Below are 14,029 nucleotides of genomic sequence, written 5' to 3' on the forward strand. Positions count from 1 at the left end.
CTTCTCTGGACTTTATCAGTACTTTGGTATACTTTATAATATTTTATTAACATTTGTTAATTAATAATTATTAATGCAATTTCCATAATCATGGATTGATAATTGTTAATAATTTGTAATGTGCTTCCATTATTATGGATTAACAAGTATTTACTGGGGGCACAAATATGGATGTCAACATTTTCAACTCTGAATCTGTAGTAAGCCTTTAAATTCTAAGAATTTTTTTTTTAAAGAAAAAGAGAGAGAGAAATTTTTTTTTTAATATTGATTTTTTAGTTTTCGGTGGACACAACATCTTTATTTTATTTTTATGTGGTGCTGAGGATTGAACCCAGCACCTGCACATGCCAGGCAAGCGCGTTACCGCTTGAGCCACATCCCCAGCCCTAAGAATATTTTTAATTGTACAGATATATCATTAGCTGGTTTTGTATTTCAGTTTTGTTATGTAGCATTAAGATGTAATTGTTTCTAAATAAAGTTTTACTTGATATGGGCTACATTTCCAACCTATAAAAGTTATTTATCTAATTTATTTTCTTTTCATCAAATATGGACTTTTTCTTTAAAGATTTTGCTCCATTAAATGTTTGAAGATTTTTGTCCAGTCTGTTGTAAGTGAATATAGCAGAATCAAATCTAAACTGCTCTTAACTGTCTAAATCAGTGACACCTTGTGGGTTCTTTGTTGTTGTTGTTTGTTTTGTTTTTAAAGAAACATCTCTTTCAGAAAGAACAAAGAGTGTGCCCAGCGGTTGCGGCAGATTTCTATAGCAATGCTCTCCTTAGGTGGCACTAGTGATCCATGGGCTGCTTTTATAGAATGTTTTTCTCCCTAGATGATTCAAAGTTTAGAAGACCTGCATTTTCTACAATTAATGCAATGAGCTCTTTAAATGAGTCTTTTTTTCTTTAACCTAAAAATATGTTTTTCTCTTTAGACCTAAACTTCTATTTATGCACTTATCATGTAATAATCTAGATCCCAAATATCTAACTTAATTTTTATTCTTTAACCTCTATTTTTTAAATATTTGAGATGGTCTCAGGAGAAAGCAGAAAGTATTTGGCTTTATATTCCTAACTATGTCTAAAAATCCTCCTAGACTAATTTCCCCCCGTGTGCACTTGAATAATGGTGCTATTGAATGAGTCCTATTTGTTAATCACAGGGCTGAGCATCTCATATGTACTAATTTAATCTTCAATACTGTGCTATATATATGTTAGACAATTTCAAAATTCATTTTTAAAATGAGAAAAAACATGTATGGTCATCCTTGATAAAATATGAAGACGGAAGATAAGTTATAGCTGAACTCAAAAACAATTTATTATCTCTGTGGCCAAGGAATGGAATTGAAATTCAAGAGATGAATTTTAGGCTAGGCTGGGGCCTCTGGCCTTCTGGGCTTTGGTGAAGGACAGAGCAGGCCAGGACAGCTTCTTCCAGATAATGGGAGATCGATATTACCTTACACTGTGTGGAAGTCCATAGCTAGCCTTGCTATTTGAAACCAGGGCATATAGTACTTGTCTGGGTCTGAGTGAAGGATGAAGTCTGCTGCCTCCTACTGATTGAGACTGCCATTACTATGATGCTCAGAGTTGGCAGGAGGAGGCCAAAAGGGCACTAACTAGGAACTGAACCAGACACTCACTGGTTAGTGATGCAATTTTTTTTTTTATTGGTTGTTCACAACATTACAAAGCTCTTGACATATCATATTTCATACATTAGATTCAAGTGGGTTATGAACTCCCAATTTTTACCCCAAATGCAGATTGCAGAATCACGTAGGTTACACATCCACAATTTTACATAATGCCCTATTAGTAACTGTTGTATTCTGATACCTTTCCTATCCCCTACTATCCCCCCCTTCTCTCACATCTTCTCTCTCTACCCCATCTACTGTAATTCATTTCTCTCCTTGTTTATTTTCCCATTCCCCTCACAACCTCTTATATGTAATTTTGTATAGCAATGAGGGTCTCCCTTCATTTCCATGCAATTTCCCTTTACTCTCCTGGGCTGGGGATATAGCTCAGTTGGTAGTAGTACTTGCCTTGCATGCAATTGTTAATAATGTGGATGTCAACACAATGTAATACTCAAACCACTGAGGCAAAGAGGTTACAGATGTGTGATTCTGGGCACAAAATGGGTACCAAAACCATTTTCAAGAGAAGGATGGCACTAGAGCCAATAATAAGAACTGTATAAAAAAATCTAAATAAAAATAAATGAAAGAAATTCTCATTTCAAGGGAACTTACAAACAGTAATTCCAAAGCACATGGAGAAACCTGACTCTAAGAAAGACAGCCAAAAAAACTGACCATTTATAATAAATACATCCTAGAAGAACTTGATAAATTGAAATAGCCTGGCAGAGTATATTATGGATGCTTAAAATGTAAACAAGGGAATGTCATCCATACAGAAAGGCTGGAAGTCTTGATACAAACAAAAATCAGTTATCTAATTATCGTATACTTAGAAGTATTTCTTTTTTTTATTGGTTGCTCAAAACATTACAATAATCTTGACATATCATATTTCATACATTTGATTCAAGTGGGGTATGAATTCTTATTTTTACCACGTGTATTTCTTGAGATTATACACTCAATTACAGGTGCTAGAGATACAGCAATAAACAAAACTAAATAAAATCAATATCCATGTAGGGGGATTTATAGTCTAGTAGGAAGTTTAACTTATAATAGCAGAAATAAAATAAGAACAGGTGGAAATCTTAGAAATGAAAAAAAATCATTGGAATACAGTTTCTGATAAAAAGGATAAACTGCTTGACATAGAGGTAGAGTTACTGATCTCCCATTATCCTGAAGAAGCTGTCCTGGCCTGCTCTGTCCTTCTCCAGAGCCCAGAAGGCCAGAGGCCTCAGCCCAGCCTATAACTCATCTCTTGCCTTTCAATTCTATTCTTGGGCCACAGAGATAAGATAGATTCCAGAAGTTATTACAGAAAGATATTACAGAGGAAATCACCTAGACTGCAATAATGGGAAAATAAGATATTAAAAGAGAGAAAGTGTGTGCATCTTGAAAGAGAAACAGGGAGAGTGAGAATGTGTGGACATATGTCAAATGAAAGTTCCAGAAGAAGAAAACAGAAGCAATGGTGCAAAGATGAAACTGTGGGAGAAGACTGCTATTGTTTTAGAATTGAAGATGAGACCCCTCAAGGAAGTCAGAAATCTCAGAATGTCAGAAAGGACATTCTGAGAACCTATTTGGATAAAGTAAAGTAAATCTATATTTGACACTTTTTGGTTTAACTTTAGAGGATAAAAAGAAAACCTTACTAGAGAAAAAATAAACCACTTTTGAAAACCATTAGAATGAAAACAAATGCCAGAGCAATATTGAAGGGGGAAATTTACAATGAATTTGGATTCTAAAATTTTCTGTCACAATATACCTCAAGTAAATAATGACTTAAAATATGAATTAAATAATCAACTTAAAAATATTCTTGGGGAAGAAAGCCTACAAAGAATGTATATGATTAAAAATAAAAAAACAGGAAAGAGGAGCAGAAAGTTTAAACATTCATTAAATTTAATTCTTTATTTAAAAAGAAAAAACTAAAATCTATGTAAAAAGGTACAGATCAGTCGTGGCAGCTCACACCTGTAATCCCACTGGCTTAGGATGCTGAGGCAACAGGATCACGAGTTCAAAACCCGCCTCAGCAATTTAGCAAGGCCCTAAGCAACTCAATGAGACCCTGTCTCTAAATAAAATACAAAAAAGAGCTGGAGATGTGGCTCAGTGGTTAAGTGTCCCTGGATTCACTCATCTCAAGTACCAGAGGAAAAAAACATGATGTAATACTACATACAAGTAGGAAATACGAGCAGGCAAATAGAGGAAACATAAATGGCTGACAATTATATACAAATTGGAAACCAAAAAACGACTTGTAAGAGGCTCCTTCCTTCTATTACACCTTTCCTTCATTGTCTCCCAACTCCCTTAGATTGAGACCCAGACTCCTTAGCAGGGTCTACTGTCTGTACCTCCTGAGTCACTAGCCACTCACTAGAGTTTTTATCTCTCTCACACAACCCAAACTTTGCTTCCTTTTTTGATAACTGGTTTCTTCTGATTGTTGCTTTCCTGAAACTGGGGATAATCTTGAAAATTTTCAAATGACTCCTCAAACTCCTAGATTGCACTCTTGATATAGTGACTGTAATAGGGACTTAATTTTCCTGGCACTCATGGTGTTTTATGGCTCATGTCATCCTAGCCATCTTTGGAGCCAGACACTGCCTGGCTTTCCTTTAGTTCCCAGGGTCCTCACAGTGGATGTACTCAGGGGCAAGGGGTGGCTGTGGGATTTGGGTTTAGGACGCTACCTGTATCTTGAAATAAATCTCTTAGGAGTTCAGAGTGCATTCTAATGAGGAACAGCTGACTTTGGATGCTGAATTGGTACAAATTCTTTTGAAGAAGAGTTGAATCTGTATTTTAGAGAGGAAGAAAATAATTCTAAATAAGAATGAACATAATTATTGTTTGAAAGGTACTCTAAGAGTTAAGTGTCCTAATTTATATCTAAGATATGATTCATCCATATTGCTTTATCTTAAAAAGACAAAATGAAGAAATACTACTAATAATAATGGGACTAGCAGTGTGTGTGTGTGTGTGTGTGTGTGTGTGTGTGTGTGTGTGTGTGAGAGAGAGAGAGAGAGACAGACAGACAGGCAGACAGACAGACAGACAGACTGAAAAACCAAGCACTGGGCATAGATTTCTCCCTCACTGTTTTTGCCTGTTATCATCCTTGTATTTGATAATAATTGGCCAATACTTGGAAATCTGAAAAGTGTTCCAAAACTCCTATAGGATCAACATTTATTGGAATATATGATAACTCAAATAGTATAGAACTTATTTTTGTTATATGAATATTAAATTAATATTAAATATCACATTTGGAAATTATTTTACCTCAGCAAAAATTGTTAACCAGATGGTTCATATGAATGTATTTAGTGTTATTGAACTGTTCACTTAAAAATGGTAAGTTTTATGTTATGTGTATCTTTACCACAATTTAAAAAATAGATGCTAGGTCAAAACTTGAACACATCATCTTTATGCATCATTTCCTTACAGTTTTTGTTGAGTATTGAGCCATAAGCAAAACAAAGCAAATACAGGAATAATTTTTTGAATTATTGCAGGCCACTAGGATGCAGTTTAATATTTTAGAATAGATATCATCCTATTGCATTCTACTGATTAAAAAAAAAGAGCCAGTGCATTCTCAAAATGCATAGCTTCCTATCTGAAGATAGCTTACTGATTAAAATATCAACTCAATATTCTATTTAAAATTAGTTTTTATATTAGTTTCATAATCTGACATTTTCACAGTAAATATTCTTCAATAGTCACAACATATGTCTTCAACCTTCATAATAATATTATTGTAAATATTAAAAACACTCACTCTGTTTTAGGTACTGTGCTAAGCATTTTCCTACATTATCTCATTTACTTTTCTTGGCAATTACGAAGTAGAATCTGACACTCTTCCCAAATTACAAATGAGGAAACTAAGCAAAGACAATTATCTGAAGCTACACAATATGTAATAGAGTTGATGGTAGCTTTAATTGCCCCTGCAGTGGATAAATGAGTACTTTTGTGCAACCCATTCACCCTAGGTTCAATGCTTTATTCTCTTTTTTTTAAAAGGAAGTCAACAAAAGTTGGACATCCTGATGCATTTTACGTTTTTTCTACCAGTCAACCATGATTTCTTTTTTTTTTTGGATTCTGACAGGGCATTCTATTTGGACAAGTCAAATTCACCACCAAACTCCACATCCAAAGCTGCCTATGTAGATAAGGTAAGAACAGATAATTATACTTATCACTGCCTTGTTATTCCTAGACCTTCTTTACTCAGCTTTTCTGCTCTTCTTGAGCAGCGGGTAATTGCAACATTTGTAGACTCCAGCTCCGTTACCTCCATAACAAAATAATTTTGGTTTAGAATATACTTTCAAAGCTGTAACAACTGTGAGTTGCATCCCATCTAAAAAAGGGTTTCTATGAAACATGTTGAATTTTATGGTCTTCACTTTTTTTCTGCAGCTAATGAGGCCTCTCAATGCTTTGGATGAACTTTATCGACTGGTAGGCTCATTTATCAGATCAAAACGCACAGCTGCTTGTGCAAACACAGCCTGCAGCGCCTCTGGAGTTGGACTGCTGTCGGTTTCCTCTGAGCTGTGCGACAGGCTGGGAGCTTGCCACATCATCATGTGCAGCAGCGGAGTGCATCGGTACGTGAGCTTCCCTGCCTTGCTTGCATTTGTTAGTCCACGTGTTAGTTGGTGGTACTTGTCTGCATATGGGCTGCGTGAAATCAAAACTGGAAACATCAAAAGGATGTGGATGCATTTGGAATAAAATTTTTGATGTTTTCTGGTTTTAGTACTTATATTTTTAGTGAATACTAATTTAGTCAGACAAATGAATGCATGCCTACATTTATACCATGGTGACCCAGAATCTTATCCTTCTTGCATTTATATGAACCATATTTGTATTTTAGGTGCAAAAAAATGTGCTTCCTTATTCACTGTAGGGATTTGCTTAGAAAGAGCTGAATTCAGTGAGCTCAGTGATACTCTTTTTCTCACTAGCTTGATAGACATTCCACTATTCAGTGCTTCCCATTCCTAGAGCACAGGTCCTATGGGCTCCCTGCTGCCGTGGGGATGCTGCTGCCTTCCTCCATTGGACAAAATCATTGATGGTCCGGGAGCTCACAAAATATGCTTGAGAAGACAAGGTAAAATCTTTGACAGGTTCTATTCAGGTGGTTTGTCTTAGACAACTGTTCTCTGTCTGGGCAGCCAAGAAAGGTGTGTGAATTTAATGTAGTTTTAGCAGACTTAGGCCTGAAATGAGAGTGGGTACCCCCAAGTCAAGTCCCTCTTCATAATCATCTCTCATATTCATGATGAAGTAAACCCTTATAGATGGAAAACAGGGCCAGAATTTTAATCCTCATCTTAATCTGAGTAGGGAGCAAGTTTTCTCTCACAAGACTTAGTTCTTAGTAGTGGGCCATTTAGATTTTGAAGATGGTGTTTACTTATGTATTCAAATTTACTTGGTGCTTAATTGATGCCAAAGTTTGCAGATGGTGCTTCAGAGCCTGCTGTGTAACATCATAAAGTGGGGCATTCGTCTTGGAGACATTAGGCATGAAGAACAAACAGAAAAAAGCTAACAAAAACATAATAATAATGGTATAAGATTAAAAACAATACACACACCAAAAAAAAAAACCCAAACTATAAAAGATTCAAGTGGCCTAGAAAAGTTACAGCTGAAGAATGAATTCACAGGGACAATATGTCTTCGAGATGGTTAGATCTGGAAACTTTCTAAGGGGACGGTGATGTTCGAATGGGGGTTTGATGGATTGGGTTGTAGAAGTGGAAAGGGGAGAGGGGCCATTCAACCCTCTCATTTGTGAAATTTCATTTTGACTTGGTATGGCCATTCACTAGTTTTGAAGCCCCACACAGCACTGCCTTGCTTAAGAAATATAACATGACTATTCCTCTGAAAGGGCCATTACATCCTTGTAACTGAAAAAATAGCCTGAAATTTTTCCCTTTTTTTGGGGGGGGGTGGTTACTAAGGATTGAACTCAGGGGCACTTGACCACTGAACCACAGTCTAAGCCCTATTTTGTATTTGATTTGAAGACAGGGTCTCACTGAGTTGCTTAGCTCCTTGCTATTGCTGAGGCTGGCTTTGAACTCAAGATCTTCCTGTCTTAGCCTCCTGAGCCACTAGGGTTACAGGCATGCGGCACTGCACCCAGCTTCCCTTCATTTTAATATCCGTGTACCTTGTGCACTATTGCAATCTTACTAAGAGCTTAATTGAAAATGTTATCTGCAACTGAGTGGATCAAATATTATTTTATAACCTTTTAGGAACAGAGAATTGATCTTGCCTCTGATAAACTCATGTTCATTCAGTCTATTTCCATTCTTTCATTCATTCATTATCCATTCATATCATCAATGGCCATTGAGCATGAATTAGGGGCCAATGCTGATCTAGAGGTGCCAATGCTGATCTATTGGCTGGGGTTACTACATTGAAAAAGTAAAGTCCTGACTTTCATATAGTGTGCATAGCATTGGGAGAAAATAGATGATAAATATGTGATATGGCAGGTGGATAAATACCCAAAAACATGGAATCAGAGTAGTCAAACAGTGACAAGATGGGAAGAGAGGTATAACTTCTGATAGGAGTGGGAGGGTTTCATTAAGTAAATGAAGAAGTGAGGTGTGCTCACATCTCAGAGAAGGAGTTTTCCAGCCAAGGGGAGCAGCAGTGCAAACAGCCTACTGTATTCAGAGAACAGCAAGGAGTTCATAGTGGCATCACCTGGACTGTGTTCTTATCTCACCCAACTTTAAGGTCAGAGTTATCCTTAAATGCACCTGATCAAATAGGAAGACACTTTCAACTTTAATCTCTGAAAATATACTCTTACCTCTGCATTAATTTATGAAAAGTTAACATAATTAAACCTGCCATTTAATGCTGGAGAACATGACCATGTTATGCAGATTACTCTCACAGATGTTCCATGACAATTTTAGAATTTGACAGGTGTGGTCTAAGAAATATGTTAATATTACACAACTATTTTATATTGCTATATTCATTGATTGGCATGTTAAAATGTTAAGAAACATTGATTTTTAAAATAATTTGACTTTACTCCTATTATTCAAAATAAATAGACCTTTTGTTAATTTCAGAAGATATTTACTAAGATGTAGGCCCTAATGCACCATAAAAGGTGCTGAACTTAAATCTATTTGAAAATTCTTTAATTTTCCTATTATGTAGAGTAAAATGGAACTTGAACATAATCTTTCATTTTTCAGTGAAGGCTTTGCTTAGATTTTTTTCAGAAGATAAAATTTGTGCTAATTTATATTGCAATTCAAAATCCCACAGAAGACTGTTCCTAAAATAATCCTTTTATAGTGCTAATGCAGACAGCTAGGGAAGAACCCTGCTTGTAACATGAACCTCCTCGGAGGTTAACCTCAGGTTCCAACAGAGGGGAGAGATTCACAGGGTTAATTAGTACAAACACTCCCAAAGTTGTCTTTATAATCTACTTTTAAAATTAAGATGAGAAATAATCAAAAGTATGATATTCACATTAGGTTGTCAACTTTCCGCCTTTTCTGGTTTTACTGGGCAAATGTGAAGAGGACCAAAAATATTTTTTTAAAGTATTGAGTTAGAGTGCATATATTTGATATTAAAAGAAAGAATGTGGATTTCAGATTAAAAGGCAGATTGAATTAGCATTAATGTCCAGATGTTTTAATGTCAGCTTGAATCAGATGCCAGAGCTGTATAGAATAGCATATATGGAAATAGAATTTAAAATTAGTAGGAATAGAATTCATGATGAACTATTAAAATCATCTCTTCACAAGGCTCATGTGTTGAAGGCTTGGTCAATGCATCAGTGTTCAGAAGTAGGGCTTCTGGGAAGTGACTGGATCATAAGGGCTCTGACCTCATCAGTGGATTAGTCCATTGATAGCTGAATGGACTATCAAGAGGTAGTGGAAAATGTAGGACATGGTTCATGTCCAAGAAAGGCATTTCTTCTTTGCCTCTTTCTCTTCTCTGTCTCTCCTTCCTGGCTGCTGTGAGCTGAGCAGCTTTTCTCCACCACACCTTTCTGCTGAAATGTTCTGAGTCACCCCAGACCCAAAACAATGGAGCCAGCTGACCATGAACTGAAACTCTGAGCCAAAATAATTTTTTTTCTCTCCTCTGTTTTCCTTGGGTATTTGTCACAGCCATGAAAAGCTAACACAATTCCCTGAAATAATTCTTTACATACAGTACAAGTCAGCTGATCCAACTCTCCTGTCTGTGCCCTCTTTAGCTGTTCATTTCCATTTAGGATCTCCATTGCTGTGGAATAGGGAAGAAGGATAGGAATGATCTCTTTTTAATACCAGAATTTTGCCTTTGAAGCAATATAAAAATGATTAAAAGGTGATTCAGCAAATAGAAAAATTTTCAGAATTTTCTATTTTGATTTACCTTTTTTCATTTTGCAGCCAACTCACAGCTTCTCTATCAAATAATAACACATTTGAACATTGTTTTAGTAGTATGTATAGTGTCTTAGACAGTTTGTGCTGCTATTACAAAACACCACAGACTGGGTAATTTTAAAGAATAGAAATTTATTTCTTACATTTCTGGAGGCTTGCAGTCCAGGATCGTGGCCCAAGCAGGTTCAATATCTGTTGAGGGCACCTGTCTCTGCTTCCAAGATAGTACCTTGAACATTGTATCTTCACATGGTAAGAGGTACAGAAGGGAAAAGAGGAGGGAGGCAACCTGCCTTTCTTTTCTTTTTTTTAATGTATTTTTTGTTTTATTTTGTTGTTGCAGGTTTTTGTTCTCTTGTATTTGGGATTAATTCAACCCAAGGGTGCTTTACCACTGAGCTACTTCCCCAGCCCTTTTTTATTTTTGATTTTGAGACAAGGTCTTGCTAAATTGCTTAGGGAGTAACTAATTTGAGGCTAGCCTTGAATTGGTGATCCTTCTCCCTCAGCCTCCTGAGTTTCTGGGTTTACAAGCATGTACCTTTGTGTCTGGCTACCTTGCACTTATTTGATAAGAGTGCTAGTCATCTGGAGGACTCCACCCTCATGAATTAATCACTTCCTAAAGGTCCTACCTCTTAATATTATTACGTTGATGATTGTTTCAATATGTGAATTTTAGAGGACACATTCAAACTGTAACCTGTGATTTAATAATTTGTTTCATGCTTATAGCAATTATATATGTCCCAAATGTGCATGTAGACTCTGAATGTGTCCCCCTAACTTAATCCTTAATACCATAGCATGTGAAGTGGGGCTGAGTAAGAGGTAATTAATCATTGCCTCTCTGATAATTCATGTCATTATCATGGGAGTGGATTGGTAATCACAATTATGTGCGTTAAAAATAGTGAATTAGGGCCCTTCTTGCTCTCTGCTTTCATGCTTTCTTGCCCATCTGCCACTCATCCTAGGAAGATGCAGCAAGAAGGCCCTCTCCTTAGACTTAGATGCAGGCCTCTCCACCTTAGACTTCTCAGCATCAACTCTAAGAATGGAATCTGTTCTTTATGAATTACCCAGTCTTAGGTATTCTGTTACAGCAGCACAAAAGGTACTAAGCCTGACTTCCTTGTTATCTATTTGGTGACATGACATTTCATCTAGTGGAAATACTAAAATTTACTAAACACTAAGTTCTGTGATTTATCTTCTTTCCCTATTGCACTTAATACCTTCAGTGAAGCAACATTCTATATGTTGCTGGTCAAATGCCAGTTTATTTTCTTAGTACAAGAAAACAAAACAAAAAAAAATATCCTCCAGTTCAAATTTAAAATCAAAGAATTGAAAGCTCTTTGGTTAATGTATTGTTGGTGGGCTCCCACAAAAGATTGTCCTCGTATACAATATAACTAGTAGGGTAGATAGATAGCTCTGGAGCACTCACACCTTACCTTGTCTTCAGAGGGTATTAGAATCCACTTGTGTATTTTTTTTGCTAAATGTAAAATTATATTTCAGTATTGTTTTAATTAGTATTTATTTATCAGTAAAGAAAGAACTTGATTTTTTAAAAAAAATTTCCTTCCTACAAAGACTTATGCTATTCATATTGTGTATATCATGTTTTATTAACAAAGTTACTTTCTGCCAAATTGAACCTTGTTAAGGTATAGAATCAAATCAGCACTCGGCTTTTCAAGTTCTTTTCTGTACCCATGCCAGTTATTTGTGGCAGGCAATCAAAAAGCTTGCTACGGGGAATTTCTAAATTTCCCTTTTATTTCTTACTGCAGCATCCTTCCGTTCAATGCAGCATTTTAATTTGTTTGGGTTCTTTATTCCCACCGTGCTTAATAGCCAACTGTTTTTTTTTTTCTTTAAGCAGTATATATCAGTATACTGCAAATGTTATACAACTCAAAGCCTGTGTCTTACTGGGTAGAAAAACAAAGATATCATTTTTATTGTACACATTGGTTTCTGCGTCCTTAGCCAGAGGGATCTAGTGAATAGAAATTTCTAAAGAAATACCCGAAAGAATACAGGATGTGTCAAAAGAAATTTCTAGTGAGGGCAAGAAATCTCGGAACATAGTTTTTCTCTCTAAGGACTCATTCCAGAAAATTTTTGTTCTCATATTCTTTCTTTCTATTTTTAATGATGGTTGTCAGTGGTATCTGAGCCTTGGTATGGCAGGTGGGTGATATGAGGGCAGGTCTCATGTGGCCAACTAGCCTGTGATGTTTTTGAACCTAAACATTGGAGATCTGGATATATGAATTACCTTCATGTTTCTTGTGAGGTTTGATCCCTTCTAGGAAGCAAAGCTCTGCATTTTAACTATTATACCTTGAGTTCCATCATCTGAAGGGAGGTGATTAGTGGCACCATCAGGAGGACCTTATTGTCTCTGTGGCTCATCAATACCCAGCTCCCATCACATGAAACTCTCCTGTGGATCGAGCCTGTGGATGTCTGTGGCAAGGCTAGCATGTCTCTATTGTTAACATGCAATAATACTGATCACCAGACAAGCTACTGCCTGTATAATCCAGTAGTTTTCTTTAATACACTACAGAAGTTAGCTTTAATGTATATAAAATTTGAAGAATCAAATTAAAAGGATACATTTCCAAAATGTCCTTATTGGTTGGTAATTTGGAAATTGAGCATTACAGAGGGGGGTTGAATTCCCAAGGTCATCCTTCCTGCCCTTTGCCCATTGCAGAAACTTATGTTACCCATCATTTAACCATAGTGCAGGACCCAAAGTATGATCGTGAGCATTTGTTAAAGAATTGAAATCCAGGAGGTAAAATATAAAAACAACTGAAAGGAATTTCTACTACCAATGTAGTACAACCACATTGTACTTCCAATGTGGTTCTTGGAGTAGTTTTTATTTAACATGAAGATCAATATGAACTCTTGGTTCATATAAGCATTTACAAAAATCGTATTCAGGCAATATGAATTAATTGTTTTAAAAACCACTTTGAGATTCTAAAGGACCCTTTCTTAGTAATATTTTATTCTGTCATTATCATGACATCTAAGGACAAATTGAAAAGTAGTCCCACATTAGATAATGGAGAGTCTCGTAAAAGTAGAGCATTCAAGGTAACCTGACTTAGGTAATCAGAGTCCCAATTGGGCAGACAGGGAAGCTGCATCTTTTCTACTGTGTGCAGATATGTTAAGAGGAGTAGGTTTACTCTGGGGATTTCCTTAAGTAGGTTAGATTCTCTGTGGGGGCCAGAAAAATAATAAATTGCTTCCATAAGCAAATGAAGGTTTCAAAATGTATCCATTTATTTTTTGTGCAAAAATATTCTAAGAAATCCAGTAACAAGATTAGAGGAGAGGCTGGAATTTTAAATCCCTAGAAAGATGACTAACTAGAAGCAAAGAAACATTCCTACTAGCTCATGATTCAAGAATATTGTACATTCTCAGTAAAAAGTAGTTCTAAAATTATGTTCTGATTTTTAGAAGAAAATAAAGTACTGCAATAATGGGGCTCTGAAAGACAAAATAGATCCAACTTATGACAGATAAGTAGCACTGTCTTTCATAATTGTACATCTAGTCTCATGACTTCTCACTAGAAGTAAATCCAGAATTCTGTGTTTTACTGAATTGTAAAATCAGCAAATAAATACTAAAATTCATGCTAATTAAGACAACCAAACAAATACAACAGGTATTTTTTGGTAAGAATAATAGGGAGAAATCAAACTTTTTAAACATGGTAGCAGATAGTTTTTTTACCCTAGAAAAATGGCCACATTTTTCAAGGATATCATTGTCTGACTGTCATATCTTTGCTTG

The 14,029-nt window shown here is 35.9% G+C and overlaps 1 protein-coding gene across 3 annotated transcripts in view; it reads left to right on the forward strand.

Annotated features, from left to right (window-relative positions):
- Positions 1-14,029, forward strand: part of Prex2 (phosphatidylinositol-3,4,5-trisphosphate dependent Rac exchange factor 2) — a 294,983-nt gene that overhangs the window by 237,500 nt on the left and 43,454 nt on the right. For all 3 annotated transcript variants that reach the window (XM_040294020.2, XM_005322936.5, XM_078017136.1), the window contains 2 exons: positions 5,836-5,902; positions 6,150-6,340. In XM_040294020.2, the coding sequence (XP_040149954.2) occupies positions 5,836-5,902; positions 6,150-6,340 (258 nt within the window). The remainder of the gene's footprint in view (positions 1-5,835; positions 5,903-6,149; positions 6,341-14,029) is intronic.

The sequence above is a fragment of the Ictidomys tridecemlineatus genome, chromosome 7 (assembly GCF_052094955.1).
Source record: "Ictidomys tridecemlineatus isolate mIctTri1 chromosome 7, mIctTri1.hap1, whole genome shotgun sequence".
NCBI lineage: Eukaryota > Metazoa > Chordata > Mammalia > Rodentia > Sciuridae > Ictidomys > Ictidomys tridecemlineatus.